Raw genomic sequence first — 18,469 nt, 5'->3', positions numbered from 1 at the left:
GCATATGTACTTTGAGCAAACTGCCTTATACATGCTTACCTTCCACTTTCTCACCATTATTTCTGTTGAACTAAACTGACATTTACAATCCCAAGCTTCAAAATAATCTGCATAAAGCATGTGTTAATGTTTTATGAATTATCCTATCTTAACAAATTGTATATAATTGTTAAGTGTATGTTTTTTTAGTAACTATATTTTCACTCAGTATTAGATCTTGTTAAATGTAGTTGTAAAATATTTGGAGTCTATTGATATTAATACCATATTATTGTTTTTAGTATTCCTATAATAAAAATATTATTTAACCACAGATTAAATGATGTATTGAACTATATTCTGCAAGTCCAGGTTGTAAGTGACCTTTTAATTCTGTTTTATCTAGCTCAAATCCCTCTTAGACACATTATTCCTTGACCAGTAATATGAATTACCCTTCTAAGCCAGCCCCCACTCTCTTCTTGATAAGATCTTTTTAATGGCCTGTTCTGAAATGTGGCTATTCCCAGATGGCACTTTGTGGCTTGTGTAGCAGGGAGACAGAAAGTCTATCTTATGCTTCTCTGTACTCTTCACTGATGTTATGCCATCATCTCCTCTCTGAAATCTATGCCATTTGATTAGGTCATCGTTGAATATAATAATAACCGGCACCTCCTTGAGTGGATCAGCATTTTTATCTTCCCTTGTCTCCTTTGGTAGAGGACCATTTTCAAAGCCCATGTTTTTGCCACCAAAAGCCTCAATTCAATCTTTTCCAAAATGTTTCCATTTCTGCTTAAGCTATCTTGCTTCCATATGTTTAAGCCTTACCTTGAAATGGTTCTTTAAAGTGGAGCCGTTCTTTCCAACCAGTGTTTCTTTTCTCCTAGACTTCTTCAAATCATTTATCTGTTTTCCACCCCCATCCCTTTGGTCATCTTACCCCTTCTTTCTCTGTTCCATATAATTCTTCAGCTCTTGACATTTTGCTCTGCCAGATGAGTGCAGTCATCAGAAGACATTCTTCTCTAGAGTAGTTTCCACAGCTTACAGTTCTAAATCAATACATGAAGACAGTCTCGTTAACCTAAACGTTCTATAGTGACAGTCACTTTTCCCTATTTAATTTTAGTTTTAAAATCAGCAAATCTTAATGGCTATATCTGCTGTCAACTGCATCTGTACACCTTAATATGTTCTTTTAAATACTTCTACTTATGTTATCCATGTTTCAAGCACTTAAATTGAACATTTTTCTCCAGAATATACCTTTATATTGAAAAGTAAACTTTTATAGAAAAATAAAGGAGAATCCATTTGCTAAATTTTCTAATCCCAATTTATATCAAAATGTCTCAATCTGTAGTGTCAGTTTTTCACTTAATACCTTTGTGTATTTGTAAGTGGATATGTGTGCATATATGTATGTGAGTGAGCATGTCAGAACACATATATGAAGATCAGAGGACAACCTACAGGAATCTGTCCTTCCTTGCACTATGCAGGTCTTATGACAGGTAACTTTAACCACTAAGCCATTTCCCTAGCCCTCAAATGTTTTTAATGAAGTGATGGTTTATAGATTATATTCAGTGTTCCTTATAGATCTTTTAAGTTTTTCTTTCTCCTTGTGTGTATTTCTTCAGCTGAATTGTTCTGCTAAAATCTTCTTGAGTAGTCCAGCTTTCTTTTCTCTCTTTTATACTTTCTGCCTCACCCTTTCTTTTTAGTTAATTTTTACAAAAAGATTTTAGATCAGAAACATGAAGGGTCTTTTTTTACCCCGCTTGAAATGTAACAGAGTACCTGTCACCATTTTTATACTATGCCAAAACAAACATAATACTCAGGTCAGAGAAAGGGGCCATTTATTATGCCAGGCTTTCAAAAACAGCTACCCAAGCAAGGCTTTATGTCAGGTCACTGGGCTATAGTCCATAGGGCAACACTATGAGGGCCAGAATTACCTGCACATGCAATAAGGTGTGCTACAGGGGAAGGTTTTTGGCAAGGTATTAATGTCATACTAGCCACCCCACCAAATGCTACTTTGTTAGTCATTTTTTGCTTTTCATGAAATTGCACAAGGGCTATACTTCCCTTTAAATCATCCTGCTGGTTTCTATGACTTATCTAAATCTGTTTCTCTTCCTTGCCTTAGGTTTCTTGTTCGTCATTCTTACACGTTTTAAATCCTGTTAAATACAAAGGTACCACAAATTATTCTCATCTTTGTTCCTCATGCATCTGCTACTATAGTTTCAGTTATCACCTCTGCAGGTATCTGCACTTTTCTTCATACATTCTAAAACTCACCATCATTGTATCTATTTAGATGTAATAAATATTAGAAATAAAAGTGAAGCCCATGATCTGATTTATTTCATTTATTAGTTGGTCCTTCATTCTAATAGTTCTTTAGATTCAAACGTGAGTAACAATCCAGGCAGTGTTGGCACATGCCTTTAATCCTAGCACTCAGGAGGCAGAGGCAGGCTGACCTCTTGAGTTTGAGGACAGCCTCATCTACAGAGTAAGTTCCAAGACAGCCAGGGCTACATAGAAAAACCATGTCAAGAAAACCAACAATAAATAAATAAACAACAAACTATTAACAGTTATGGCAAGGTGGCCCAACATAAAAGGCAATTACAACCAAACCTAACCACCTGAGTTCAATTCCACGTGGTAGAAAGAAAGACTCAATTCCCACAAGTTGTCCTCTGACTTCACACATATCATGGCACATGCATACCATACTCATACACACAAATGTGATTTTTAAAGTTAAAAATGTTTAACCTGGGAGCATGATTTTGTAGATTCAGTCATATCAGTGATATTTAATAAAAAAAATTTTACCTCATTTCATTCCATTTTCTGTGATCATAGAAAAATCAGCCAAACAGAATCATACTACAGTTTGTAACAGGCTAAAGAATACTCCGCTAGCACTTTATATAAGATCTCTGTGACTCAATGGTGACTTGTCCTTCAAGCTTTCAATTTCTTTTCATCTTTCCACACTCCCCTGTACTACACCATAATACCAAAGTACTTGCTTTGACCTGAATACATTGATCATTTTAAAAAATATCTTCTGAACTCCTGCTATGAAGCAAGCATTGTGCTAAAAAATGAGGCTATAGATCTAAGTAAATCGTGACTTTTCTCAAGAAGCAAGTAAATATGAAAATGAATTTCATGGAGTATGATTAGTAATGTAACAACATGATGGTTTCTTTTTTCCCTGAGGCACTTACCAGACAATAAAAAGTGTGGTGAAATTTGTTACATGATTATGAAAGTACATTCCAGATAAAGTACAAACATATACAAAGGCATGAAGATATACAAAATTGAACCCGTTTATCAAGAAGTTGTAAATATTTCAAAGTGGATGGATCAAAAAATTGAAACTAAAAAAATATAAGGTGGGATACAGAACCTTTCATTTAAGTGCACACGTGTTAAAGTCTATGTGCTATTTTTCTGGAATGGTATGAGATTTACAAAGACAATGCTGTACTATAATTCGTTCAGACAAGAGTCAATCGTAAGACTAGAACTAGTGAATAAATCTTTGAAGGATAAAATAATTACAAAGTTTTAAATACACCTACATATAACACTTGCTAGTTTAAAAACCTAGCAGATTCTCAACTAGCTAATCAGTGTTAACAACATAGGAATTGAACAAAACACCATCATGAGTCCCTGATGGAAAGGGTACTTCATCATCATTTCTGTGGCATTCCAGCTGAAAATCATAGATCTAGTCATAAGTAAACAGCCAAAAAATCCAAGGTGGAGAAGCATGTCAACAAGTGGATATGCTGAAGAGGTAAGGCAGAAGAAACACAAAATTTTTGAGTAATACTAGAAAAAGCAAAGGTATAATAGGTTAAAGGACACTAAACAAAGCCAGATGGCTAGGAGGTAAAGATCCATGCCAACTAGCTAAATGACATGAGTTACATCCCCAGAACCCACATGGTAGGAGAAAACAGATTTCAATAAGTTATCCTTTGACATGCACATATGTACCATGGAACCCTCATGCCCACACATATACAGGATATAGTTAAAAGTGTAAGAGACTAAGCACAAAATAATGTATTTGATGCATAATTCCTGATTTCTCACCATAAAGGCATTATTGGGATAACTGAAAAATAATAAGGCCTGAGCATTGTATAATAATGCTGTATCTACCTTTGATCCTAGCACTCACAAATCAGAGCCAGGTAGATTTCTATGAGTTTGAGGCCACCCTAGTTTATATAGAGAGTTCTAGCCAGTCAGAGAAACATAGTGACACAGTATTTTTACAAGCAAAAAGTACTGTGGCGCACTTGTTGCCCTGGGGACAGTGCCACACACCACAACCATTCAGAACCCTAGTTCCAAGGGTTTCACCACCCACTCCTGACCTCTATAGGCAGCAGGTATTCCCATGGCTCACATACATGCTCACAGACACTCATACCAAAAAAATTAAAACCAAAAATAACTTTAAAAAACAATTATTTCAATGTTAAATTTCATATTAATGAAGCTGAACAGGTAGCTCGCCACATAACAGTACTTGCTGCTCTTACAGAGGACCTAGGGCCATGTGATTGCTCACAACCATCAATGACTCTAGTTCCGGGGGATGTGATGCCCTCTGGCCTCTACAGGTACTACACACACATACATGCAGACAAAAACATCAAACTTTATATTTGTAATTGTGTTGTGGATAAATGTGAATTTACTTTTAAAAGAAAATGTATAGGGCTGTAGATAGCTCAGCAGTTAAGAGCACTGACTGCTTTTCCAGTTTTCCAGAGGTCCTGAGTTCAATTCCCAGCAATCACATGGTGGCTCACAACCATCTGTAATGGGATCTGATACCCTCTTCTGGTGTGTCTGAAGAGGACAATGATGTACTCATATACATTTAAAAAAAAAAAAACCTTTTAAAAAGAAAAGAAAAAGTAAATGTACAGTGGAGTATTTTTAGGTAAATATACAACTCTGCTTCTGTAATAGCATTGACACAAGGAGTTAAAACAATTTTTGTTAACTATCTAGCAAAAAAATGTTACTAATGTATTGAGTATACAAAAAGATTTATATAGGTATCATAGGTATCTGGAACAATGGATGATGCTCTATAACCCATTCAAATTATCTGAAGGAGGTTCAGGGTTCAAGAGTTAGGAGCCATCCCAAATGTCATGACAAATATCATTGGAGTAGTGTTACTTTTGAAATTCACAATGGTTGTCATTATAATTAGAAAAAAGTTTAAAGACACCTGTAGGATATTTGGTATAATCCTAACATCTCTCTGGTTGTGTTAACTTTGCATAGTGAGATTATGAATTTAAAGAACACTGCTCTGTTGTGCTTTGATGCTGCAGATAATGCCAATAAAATTATCCATGGCCTGAGGTCAGTATTTCCATTTTGGTCAAACCTCAGGAATGGCATTGATCAGGCTAGCCCTTCTTGTCTTGGAAATACGTTTTCCTGTTCATCATGTTAAAGCTTATCTTTAACAATATCAATATGTTGGCAGCCAAAGTACATGGCTTGAACCTGAAAATGGACCCCCAGACAAAGTTATTAAATTAAAAGGCTGGCAAGCCAAGGACAGGTAAGATTCTGCACAGAGCCTTACCAACCTAAGACATAAGTGCATTGCCTTTGATAATGCATATTCCATGATGGGAAGGAAGGCATTCTTGTCAGAACAACCTAAGACAAACTCAGTCTTACTAAAAAAATAAAAAAAGGAGGAGAGATGGAGAGCCTTTGGGGCTGCTTGGCAAGACATGGACAAGGAAATGGGCTGCTTGGCAGAAATTTGACATTGGCCAAGGACAAGGAAGTAGGCTTCAAGCAGGAATCTGACATTAGACTAGAACAAAGAAGTAATTTCAGGTAGGAGTCTAAATTGTAGGCTACAACAAAGAAGTAATCTCAGACAGGAATCTAAATATTAGGCTAGAACAAAGAAGTAATTTAAGGTAGGAATCTTAATCTTAGGCTAGAACAAAGAAATAATCTCAGGCAGGAACCTAAATATTAGGCTAGAACAAAGAAGTAATTTAAGACAGGAATCTAAATTTTAGGCTAGAACAAGGAAGTAGGCTTCAGACATGAAAATGACCTTGGGCTAGGACAGGGAATTTGGCTCATATTTTGGTCATCCTGAGGAGCCCTTAGAAACAGTGATCACAGGAGTGTTCACAGAATTGGGTTTAATGCCTTGCTTTTTCTTTGACTATTTGTGTTTATTGTATTGCTTGTTCCTCAACTATTTGCATCTATTGTACTGCTAGACCCTCAACCTAGAACTGACCTTAATACATGCATGTAATCAAAATGGTATATAAACATAAAGGAAGAGGGGGTATAGGATAGGGGGTTCTAGGGAGGGGAAATGGGGAAAGGGGATGACATCTGTATTGTAAATAAATAAATCTTTTAAAAAGAAAAAAACAGTAAATGTACAATGGAGTATTTATAGGTAAATATACAACTCACTATCAAATAATGTCTTAATATTTTACATAGAACATAGATATTTATAGCAACAGTCACAAAAACATAAATGTAGAAGCTACATACATGTTCAATGATGATTAAATGCATAAAGTTAATATATAGTATATATAATTTCCTTCCTAAGACTGACTATTCATATCTATGTATATATACATATTATACAATATATATATATATATATATATATATATATATATATATATATATACACACACACACACACAGCCTTAGGAAAGAAATTCTGACACAGATGAATCTTAAAACCATCTTCTAAAAGGAATAAGTCACAGGACTATTATTGGGTAAGTGTAGTTATATAATTGGAAGTTAAATTTATAGATACTGAAAAAAAATGATTTTGAGAGGTTGGAAGAAAGAAAAGTGGAAATTTTTTAATGGACTTGAAGAATGGAAAGATAGAGGTGGATGGTGATGGTTGCACAGCAATGTAAGTGTACTTAATGCCACTGGAGCAAATATTTTTAAATGGTAACATTGTAATTTTTATGTTAAATATATCTTACCACAATTTTAAAATTAAATCACTTGGACACAGAAAAGGAAAGTGATAAAGGGAAGAGTTATCTTCTAAAGAAGTAGATGGAGTTACAGTGGACTTAGAGAAATCAATTAAAAGACTCTTGAAATAATCTGTTGTGGTAATGAAGACAGAAAATGGGTGAATCTGAAAATGATGTAAGAAGTACAGCTTAGAGACTAATGGGATAATATTTTAGGCTCTGCCATACATTGATCTTTTGGTACATAGTGGGGTGTTGGGCAAATGCAGTAGCTATGGCTAGGCCTAAACACCCATCTGCTGAGGACCCATGAACACCAATGAGCACCCATGAGCACCCATAAGCACCCATGAGCACCCATTCCCCTTTCATAGCTGCTTCCTCTGAGAAGCCCTGCCTTGCTCTATAATCTCCCTTACTTCTTACCCTTTCCTGAACTCATTCCCTTTCTGGTTTCTAAGTTTTATGATAGTACCATTGCCTTTTAAACACAATGTGTCAAAATACATAGTTTATCACTTGCTTTTACTCAGTGAGTTTCTACAAAGTCTAATGACTATGTTTATGAATCTTTGACACCTTACACAGGGCATGAGACATCTGGGTTTTCCCCCACTATTTTGTTTTCTTTTGTCTCTGCTTTGAGATAGTCTAACTATGTAACTCAGGCTAGCCTGAAACCCATCATTGTGCCTTTGCCTCTACTTCCTACTTGCTGGGACTACGGGACATGCCACTACATCAAAAACATCGTAGTAAGTTCTCAAGAAGTATTTGAATGAAATCAGTAAATTCGAGTGTATTTAACAGTATTTGTATGCATAACATTTTGGGTTTTATCTGTCTTTTCAAACCATCAAAATTCATGCCATATTTCATAATCTTATAACTATTCTTCCCACTTCTATTCTTTATTCCCTCTGTGCATACCTGTATGTTAATACCAGATTAGTGAGACATTATGCTTTGGAATATCTGTGTAGAAATATTCAATCTCTTCCCATTATCTAAAAAACTAGTTCAACTTCACCAATAAGGAAATGATCTTTGGAGAATATAGTCCTATTGATATTAACAAGCTCTATTTTAGAACAAAATATGATTAATAAAAAGTTTAGGGTAGGGGTTGGAGAGATGGCTCAGTGATTTAAGAGCACTGCCTGCTCTTCCAGAGGATATGGATTCAGTTCCCAGCACTCACATCTCCCATTGGCTCACAACTGTCTATAACTCCAGCTCATGGATCTGATATCCTCTGGCCTTTAAAGTTGTCAGGTACACACATGGCACACAGACATGCATGCAGACAAAACACCCATGCACAAAGAATCAGACTAATTTATTTTTTAAATATTTAGGATAGATGGCAAGCCATTCATCATAGTATGCTTCATAGAAAAAGTTTGTACCTATTTAACAATTTTGTGTGATATTTAAGGTAGAAATTTAAGTATTTGGATACCTATCTTTGTTTCACAGTAATTCCACTAAAAGCATTGAACTTTATTGGAAGCACAAAGTCAAAGTAAATTGAAAAATATCTGTATTACACTTGTTTTCAAAACTCTTTATGCTCTCTTTATAGGTTATATGTAAAGTCAGATGTGCCACTGAACTTGACAAACACAAGTAAGTTTCATGAGTGTCAGATTGTCTGTCTAAAAGATCTGTAATTGTTGTAATTTACTTACTTTATGCATATTGGTGTTTTGCCTGCATGTATATCTGTGCACCACATATGTGAGTTACAGGCAGTTATGAGCTATCATATGGGTGTTAGAAATCTAACCAGGACTGGAAGAGCAGTCAGTGCTCTTAACTGCTAAACCATCTCTCCAGCCAACCCCACCCCACCCCACCCCCACCACCCACAGGTAATTAGTTTTAACAGTTAATTGATAAAGGTGAAAGGAAGGAATTGCAGAGGTGCCTTTGCAGTCTTGTAGACAATGTAGTCATTGGTCAGTTCAAAGGAAATAAGCACAGTAGTTAACTTTCTTTCTTCAGCCATGATATTCACCCTCTCCCACCCTCCCTCTTTCTCTCTTTTATTCCCCCCTTTCCCCTTCCCCTCCTGGCTCCTCCTTTCTTCTTCCTGCCACACAGTGTATCCACATATGCAAAAGCTAATGTATATCAGTTTCCTGTGCTAAGCAGCGTTTCTGTACTGATTACTCTCAGCAGAGGGAACAGAAAGTGAATCCAGAGACATGAGTTTCAGACCCAGTTCTCCTAACTCAACTCTTCTGTGCTTTGGTTTCCTAAACTCTTCTCATTCACTACGTAACATAATTTCAAGGTCATTTTTTGATTTAAAGTTCTAAAACTATTCTTTTATTATTTGGTTCAGCATGTCACCACATGTGGTAACACAGGCTATAATGCCAACACTGGGGAGACCAAGGGAGGAAGACAATTTGGATTGCATAGAAAGACCCTCCTCAAAAATGTTGCTTCATGTAACCTTTCAAGCTAATTTTTTTACTTCACTCATGTACTCAAGTTTTCTTAACTGATTGCAGATTACTGTCCATTTATCTTCTATAAATTATCTCCAAGCATCAATGGCCTATAATGTCTATTGATGAAAGCAATCCAAAATAGAAGATGCTAGAATGCAAATGTATTTAACCTGGGCTTGTTTTCACAAGATTGCTGTTAACTACTACTTGGTACAGATGGCCTCTTAGGAGAGTTTTTATGATGAGTGCTGGAAACTACATGTTCTGTTCCTATGTTCTTTTTCAGTCAATTTTGAAACATGTCTGTTATAGTTAATCAGGTCATAGGCTCAAACATTATTTAAAACTATTTCCCATAGCTCTTAAAATTGATGAATTAATTAGGCATAGCATATTAATTTCCTAGACAAATTTTAAGAACTTGATAATTATTAGAATAGGAAGGCCAATGCATATGCACTCAGTAGTTATAAAAATAAAAAAAATTATGATTTCCCATAATGATGTTAAAATGACTAAAATTTTTTTTCAACTTCACAGGGTCAGTATTTATTTTTATACATGACATTATTTATAAAGAACTGTTTTAGAGTCTGTGCATTTTGAAATAGTTCCTATACTAAGTTCATAATGGCAGACATGCCAAGTAACTATGGGAGCGTATTAAATTTGTGTTTAATGAAATTATAAGCATTTTAAGCTGAAAGAATTCTTGTCCCTGAAATAACACTAATTTCTCATCAGATAAACTGTTTTTTTTTTCCTTTCAGAATTCTACTGCATTTGGGCTTTATACTGGCAAGCCTTCTCTTCTTAGCAGTGAACTTGACCTGTGCAATGCTAGTCCATGGAGATGTCCCAGAAAATCAATTGAAGTGGACTGTGTTTATTCGAGCATTAATTAATGATAGCTTGTTTATTCTCTGTGCCATCTCTTTAGTTAGTTACATATGCAAAATTACAAAAATGTCATCAGCAAATGTCTACCTCGAATCAAAGGTAAGTATAGTTTTTAAATATGCCTGAAAGTCTAATTTCAAATCCTAACACTAAGGATCATATTTTAATGGGAAATTTTTGTTACTTTTTAAAAGAGTACTATGGAGAACAGTCACATTTTTAGCATGAAAAATAGTTGTAGCAATTAAAAGATGTTCAAATTGGTTGTGAGTCTTAGCCTTCAACAGCTAAGCCATCTCTCCAGCCCATATTTCAGGTCTTCCTGAACAATCAGGGGTTTTTTTTGTGACTCTGCATTAGAGGCTAGTCAAATGAAGTAAACCAGTACAAGTGTGAATGAATCAACTACATCTCACTCCTCCTGGAACAGTGCTTGGAAGCACTCAGGATGGGCCCACATTCAACACATGGTCACAGGCTTTCCTACAGTACAAGTACTAACAAACCTAGGCTGTCTCAAACCCCTAGATAGCATTGTTTACCTTTATACCAAAGTTAGGAAAGCACCAAAATCCACATGTGTGCTCAGACAGACCTTGAGGGTTTTATGCTGTTAAGACCTAAAGTCCCTATGGGGTTGTCTAAAACACAGGAGCACCTCAGGCTTCTGCTGGCTCCATGTGTGCTGTTTATCTATGACAGGATGAAGCATGCTCCCTTTTAAGGAGCAGAAAATTATGAAAGTTTTGAAGAGATGAGCATAGAATCAGAAAGTGATTAAATATGAAGCCTTTTTAAGTAATAAAAGTCAAGTCTTGTTCGACCAATGCTTACCCATCCACTGCCTCCGGTTTCACATCAGCTTTCTCGACAGTCCCAAGAGTGTTTTCTTAAAGCTCAGACTCGGTCTTTTACTTTCCTCTTTCTAGTCTTCTTCCTTTACATATATTGTAATACAAATCACTCAACCAAATCATATGTACTACATTTTCAAATGACACGGGGTATGCCTCCTGCCTCTACATCTTTGAGCTACATCATCCAGAGTTGCCTCCACCCTTTCTAGTGCTCTCTGTATGTTCCTCTCTTCCTCAGCCTTAAAGACCTCATTTAATCCAGTCTCTGCTCTCAGACTCCACAACAAACTCTAGACAAGCTGACAAACTTGTCCTGAAATTTTGTGTCTGGAAGATCTTGTCACTTTCAATGAGCTACCACTTGTATACATATATTGTGTATACAGAGACATAGATTCTAAGTAAAGTGAAGCCACTTCTTCTGTATCTTCATATGGCTTTAAAATGTAAACACATTTGTCTCATAAATGAACATGGATAAGACAATTAACTGAGGAACAATTGAAGCTTTGGGATCATGGTGCCTGGGTTTTACCAACACATAATTTAACCTCTCTGTAACTGTTCCCATAGCAGTGCAACAAAGATGAAATAATATTATGTAGGAAATCACAGCATCTGATCTGACACTAAAAATAGAAATGTTAGCTGCTGTTATCTTTATCATTATGCTTTGGCATAGTTTATAGGGGACTTACTAGAAAAGTTGAGCAAATTGTTTAGATAAAAATTTGGAAAAAGGTTGTTCTTAATATGTTTGTTTTGTCTTAGCTTCCCCTAGTATTGTTCATTAGCTGGTTTTATTCCCACCAGATCAACAGTTCCAGCCTGACTGTTAAAGCTTGACAATAAGAAAGAGTATAATTCTGTCTAAGGTTGGTAAGGCCCTGTGCAGAATTTTACCTGTCCTTGGCTTGCTAGCCTGTTAATTTAATAACTCTGTCTGGGGGGTCCATTTTCAGTTTCAAGCCATGTACTTTGGCTGCCACCATTGATGTTGTTAAAGACAAGCTTGAACACAATGGGCAGTAATAAAAGTATTTCCAGGACAAAAGGGCTAGCATGATCAAGTTATATATGCCATTCTTGAAGCTTGACCAAAATAGAAATACAGACCTCAGGCCATGGATTATTTTATCACCGGTATCTGCAGCATCAAAGCACAACAGAGCCTCATTCTTTAAATTCATAATCTCACTATGCAAAGTTAAAACATCCAGAGATAAAGAGCATCAATCTGTTCTTGCAAATGCCTATCTAAATCCTCTTGTATATTCAACACATTAGTAACATTTTTTTGCTAAATGATTAACAAAAGTAGCTGTCTTAACTTGCATTGCTTTTGATAATTCATATTCCACAACGTGTAAGACAGACTCAGTCTTGTTTATGAAATAAAAAAGGGGGAGAGACAGAGAGATTTGGGGGCTGCTTGGCAGGAATATGACATTGGTGAAGGACAAGGAAGTAGGCTTCAGGCAGGAATCTGACATTAGGCTAGAACAAAGAAGTAATTTCAGGCAGGAATCTAAATCTTAGGCTAGAACAAGGAAGTAGGCATCAGACATGAAAATGACTTCCGGCTAGGACAGGAAGTTGGCTCAGATATTTTGGTCATACTGATAAGCCCTTAGAAACAGTTATCACAGGAGTGTTCACAGAATTGTGTTTATTGCCTTGCTTGTTCTTTGACTATTTATGTTTATTGTCTTGCTTGTTCCTTGACTATTTTCATCTATTGTATTGCTAGTTCCTCAACCTAGAACTGACCTTAATACTTGCATGTATAAAAGCAAAAAGGAGGAGGGGGGATGGGATAGGGGGTTTCTAGGGAAGGGAAATGGGGAAAGAGGATAACATGTGAAATGTAAATAAATTTATAAAGAGAAAATAGTATAAAAAGAGTATAATTTCATAGTTTTAAGAGAAGCAGCAGTGGGCTGCATGTAGCTCAGCAGCAAAGAGTTTGCTCAGTACACAAGGCCTTGGGTTTCATCTCCAGCACTGAAACAAACAAGCAGCAATAATGTTACCATGATATTTATATTTAGAACCTAGAACAAATATAACTTTATGCCCTTCTTCACTATACCCTAGTAAAGAATCTTATTTTATTAAAAACGGGACTCAATAGCATTTTACTATATATCAAAATTTAACTCCTGTCTGATAGCCCTTGAAGTCATTTTTTTTAAAATATCAATTTCTAAATTGTTACTTATCTTCATAGAACTGGACTAAGGGTTCTAATAATTGCATTTACAACTCCCTTTACAGAGAAGGCATTTAAGAGTCTTTCATGTTCACTTTTTTTAGTGCCTAATTTATATGTCGAGCAGCTATAGCAGTACTGTGGTTTGATTCTCTTTTTCAAAGAGGACTATTATTTGCTTTTAAAACGGTAGTTACTGAGAGCCAGAAATGGTAGCACATCTTTAATCCCAGCACTTTGGAGACAGGTGCAGGTGGATCTGCAAGTTTGAGGTCAGCCTAAGCTATGCAATAAACCTCTGCTATAAAAAAAAATAAAAAATAAAAAATAATTAGTTGTTACCTAGAGTCTGGATCATTTATCTCTGTGCCTTTATTGTTTTCCTTTGTTTGTTTGTTTACTTTCTTGCATATTTAAGGCCGCTACCTTGTTCTATATGTATGTGCTTATATAAACTATAAACATCATTCTTTTATAAACTAATGCAGGTAGAACAGTATGATTCCTCAAGAACTATTTTGGTGTTTCCCATAACCTTATAGTATTGTAGCAAGACCACTTTCTTATCAAAAACAATGAGAGCCTAGGGAGATGGCACAGGCACAGTAGTTACAAAGGCAGGCTGCTCGGGTAGAAGGCCAGAGTTCGATGCTGAGAACCCATGTCAGGCAGCTCACGACTGCCTGTAACTCAAGCTCCAGAAGGATTCAGTGCTCTCCACATGTATACCTGCATCCATGTATACACACACACACACACACACACACACACACACACACACACACACAACTTAAAAATAAATATTTAAAAATTTAAAAAATTAGGTTTAGATTTTAGCCATGTCTCATGCATTGCATACTCACAAGTCAGTGTGGATTACACATTATCTCTGCCAGCTCACCTTAAGAAATTTGAAAATCAAATTTTTGTCATCTGTAAGTCTCCTCAACTTCCATAAAAAGTTATCAGTTTTACCCTCTGCTTTGCTTTTCCACCAAGGTGACTCTGACCTAAAGTCCCTGATTTCTAGATTGTTGTCAGAATAAATTCTCACCTTTTAGATTCACAAGTTTGTTTGTTAGAAGTATGACCTAAAGAGTGTATAGTCTGTTTCACCATTTGATATGTATTTTGTACTCAGCTCTATCTATATCACTGTAGTTTTGAATTAAGCCTGAATAATGCCCCGGATTAGTGACAGACATCATCCTTTGTCCTACATCAAGATATTTAAAATAATTTTTCTTCTAAGGAAGGTTTGTTCTAGGGGCTGGAGAGGGCCCTCCTAAGCTCCTGAGTTTCATTTTCAGTTCTGTGTCACTGTTTAGAACCAGCTCCAGGAGATCTGTGCCCTTTCTGACCTCTGCAGGCAGCTACACATACATGTGGTATATATTTATACACACCTACAGACATGTAAATAAACATAAAGAGGCTTTGTTCTAGTGAGTGCTAGATGGTTCAGCCAGTAAAGGTACTTGGTGCTAAGCCTGGCAACCTGAGTTTGATCCCCACATCCAAACAGTGGGAAGAGAGTCAACTCCCACAAAGTGTCCTCTGACTTTCATTCCTGTGCAGTGGAGTATGTGCTTAAGAACATACACATTAATAAGTAAATAAATATTTGAAAACTTTAAAGAGAGGTTTATACTAAAATCATCAGTGTGTGCTGTATAATGCTGTTGATGCTGTTAACAACACAAATTCCCCAAGAAAGGGTTTTTTGTTTTTTTGTTTTTTTTTTTTTTTTCATTTTTAACATCAAAAAGAAAAAAGAAAGTCACTGGTTAAATTTTTTTCCTCAGGTTAGTATGTCTCCCATTCAGGAACAAACATGTAGCTAGCCCCTGTCAGTTTTTAAAAGACCTTATTGTATGAATTTTTGCTCTGGTTCTACCTTTGTCTTATTTCATCTCATTCTTCTCTACCAACACGCATATTCTTATGTGTATTTTTAACTTGTGTGCACCTCTGTAGCTTCTGATTACTTGCAACTAGAAAGATGTAAATTAGTGAGTACATACCGTGCATGTCCTTTTGGGTCTGAGTTACCTAACTTAGGATGATATTTTCTAGTTCCATCCATTTGCCTGCAAAACTCATGATGTCCTCATTCTTAATAGCCCAGTAGTATTCCATTGTGTAAATGAACCACATTTTCTGCATCCATTCCTCTCTTGTAGGACATCTGGGTTGTCTCCAGCTTCTGGCTATCACAAACAAGGCTACTATGAACATAGTGGAACATGTGCCCCTGGGGCATGGTGGGGCATCTTTTGGGTATATGCCCAAGAGTAATATAGCTGGATCTTCAAGTAGATCTATTTCCAATTTTCTGGTGAATCTCCAGATTGATTTCCAGAGTTGTACAAGTTTGCAATCCCACCAGCAATGGAAGGGTATTCCTCTTTCTCCACATCCTCACCAAAATGTGTTGTCACCTGAGTTTTTTATCTCAGCCATTCTGATTGGTGTAAGGTAGAATCTCAGGGTCATTTTGATTTGCATTTCCCTGATCACTAAGGACTTTGAACATTTCTTTAAGTGCTTCTCAGCCATTTGATATTTCTTTGTTGTGAATTCTCTGTTTAGTTCTATACCCCATTTTTTGATTGGGTTGTTTGGGTTTTTTGGTGGTTAGTTTCTTGAGTTTTTTATATATTTTGGATATTAGCCCTCTATTGGATGAGGGGTTAGTAAAGATTTTTTTCACATATTAGATATACCTTTGGATATGTTATATTTCCTCCTGGATTTATTTTTCTTTAATTACTACAGAAAGACCTCAGGGAGAGTATATTTTAGGGACTAGAAAAAGAAACTTGAGATTGAGAGAGAAGGATGTAAATCCCATTCATCTGGTTTTTGCCTAAGTGTGACCTTGGGCAATTAATAGTCTCTAAGCTAAGCTGAGGATCCCTTCACAGCACACAAGAATCAATAGCTTCTGTGTGCACAACAGACTTGCTGAGTCAGCAAAAGCATCTCCCCCACCCACTCCCCACCCCGTTTTTTACAATAGCCTCAAAGAAAAAAATATCTTGGAATACTCCTAATGAAGGAAATGAAAGTCTACAGTAAAGACTTTAAGGCATTAAAAAAAGAGACTGAAGACAATACATGATAAATACAGAAACAAAACTTGCTATGTTCCTGGATAGCAGATTTGATGTTGTGAAAATAACTACACTACCAAAAGCAATCTTCTGATTCAGAAGAATCTTTACCAAAATTCCAATGACATTCTTTACAGAAACAGAGAAAAAAATCCTAAAATTCATTTGGAAACACAAAAGACCAAGAAGACAAAACTAAGCAGAGAGAACACAAGCAGAACCATCACATTTCCTAACCTCAAATTACATTACAGAGCCATAGTGATAAAAATATTGTATTTCAGGAATAAAAACAAACATGTAGACCAATGGAATATTACAGAAGAACCAGATATAAACTACATAGCTGTGGACATCTAACTTTTGACAAACTTATCTCTTAAATACACTAAAAAAAGAAACAACCTGGCAAAACTGGATAACCACCAATAGAATGAAGTTAGATCCCATCTTTCAACTCTGCACAAAAAAATCAGTACAAAATGGATCCTTAATTTAAAACTAGAAACATAGAAACTGCTAAAGGGAAACACTTCAGGACATAAATATAGGCACTGAATTTCTAGGTACAACTGACCAACACAGAAAAAAGCACCAAGAATTGACAAATGGAACTGTATGAAATTTAAAAACTTAAGCACAGAAAAACTATCAGCAGAAAAAAAAACAAGCAGCCTACAGAATGGGAGAAAAATCTTTGCCAGCTATACCCGAGACATGGATTTAATATCTACAAAATATAAAACTGCGAGAATTAAATAACAGAGAAACAAAACTTAAGGTCGGTGAGTGGGCCAATGACCTGAACACATAGCTTGTAAAAGAAGAAATAAAAATGGCCAATACTTTATAAGTGTTGAACATCTCTGGCAATTAGAGAAATTCAAATTATAACTACTTTGAGATTTCATATATTTTCATTTAATAAGAATAGCAAACATCAAGGAAACAAATGGCAAACAGATACCACAGAGTATATAGGTGAAGGAGAGCCTTTTATGCACTGCTGGTATGAGTGAAGACTTCATTATGCTAGTCAGTGTGGAGACTTCTCAAGAATTATACATATACCATATGACTCAGAAATATCACTTCTGGGCATATACCCAAAGGATGCCACTTCCTACCACAGAGACAGTTGTCCATTTGTGTTTAGGGTTACTCTGTTTACCATAGCAAGGAAATAAGATTAGCCTAGATGTCCATCAACAGGTAAATAAATACTGAAAATACGCATATATGCAAATGTGATTTTATTTATAAAGAATTTGAATTTGTATGAGGATGGATGGAACTGGAAAACATTTTAAGTCTGGTACCTAAATCTCAGAAGGAAAATACAGTATGTTCTCTCTCAGGTGGGCATCCTAGCCTTTAACTATTAAATATATGAATCCAGATGGGAGAAAATGTGGATAAAGACCTAGAAACTGGAAAGGAATCTGTGTGACTGGAAAAGAAGCCTTAAGGGAGGAGTGGAAGGAGACAAAAGAGAAAAATATAGTGGGAAGATTAGAGGCAAAGGACAGCAAATGGTGGCAGGGAGATGGGGAGGCATGGAGGAAGGACCAACCAGAGGGCAAGTCTGGGAAAACCCATAGACAAGTAACTGTTACTTGTAAGTTAATTAAAAAAAAAAAAAAAAGTGTGGTGGAGATAAGACAATGTTGATCTCTGGGTTTTTGTGAGGCTGAGTAGTAACTACCTCACAAGTTTGTTGTCAGAACTCAGTGAAAATGCTCCTGAATAACTAATATAGTGTGTACACTTAAGAAGTATTAAAATGTTAGCTTTGAGCTTGTAACAGATGGTAATCTAGCTTGAAGGAGTGTGTTGTTGCTGTTGTGTTGTGTTGTTG

General features: G+C 36.0%; 1 protein-coding gene across 2 annotated transcripts in view; it reads left to right on the top strand.

The window, feature by feature from the left end:
• The window catches only part of Gpr137c (G protein-coupled receptor 137C), a 68,602-nt gene that overhangs the window by 17,638 nt on the left and 32,495 nt on the right, over positions 1 to 18,469 (top strand). For both annotated transcript variants that reach the window (XM_034498093.2, XM_076931190.1), the window contains exons 2-3: positions 8,650 to 8,693; positions 10,297 to 10,525. In XM_034498093.2, the coding sequence (XP_034353984.1) occupies positions 8,650 to 8,693; positions 10,297 to 10,525 (273 nt within the window). The remainder of the gene's footprint in view (positions 1 to 8,649; positions 8,694 to 10,296; positions 10,526 to 18,469) is intronic.

This window comes from Arvicanthis niloticus, chromosome 3, assembly GCF_011762505.2.
Source record: "Arvicanthis niloticus isolate mArvNil1 chromosome 3, mArvNil1.pat.X, whole genome shotgun sequence".
Classification (NCBI taxonomy): Eukaryota; Metazoa; Chordata; class Mammalia; order Rodentia; family Muridae; genus Arvicanthis; species Arvicanthis niloticus.
This window is presented reverse-complemented; position numbering and strand designations above follow the sequence as displayed.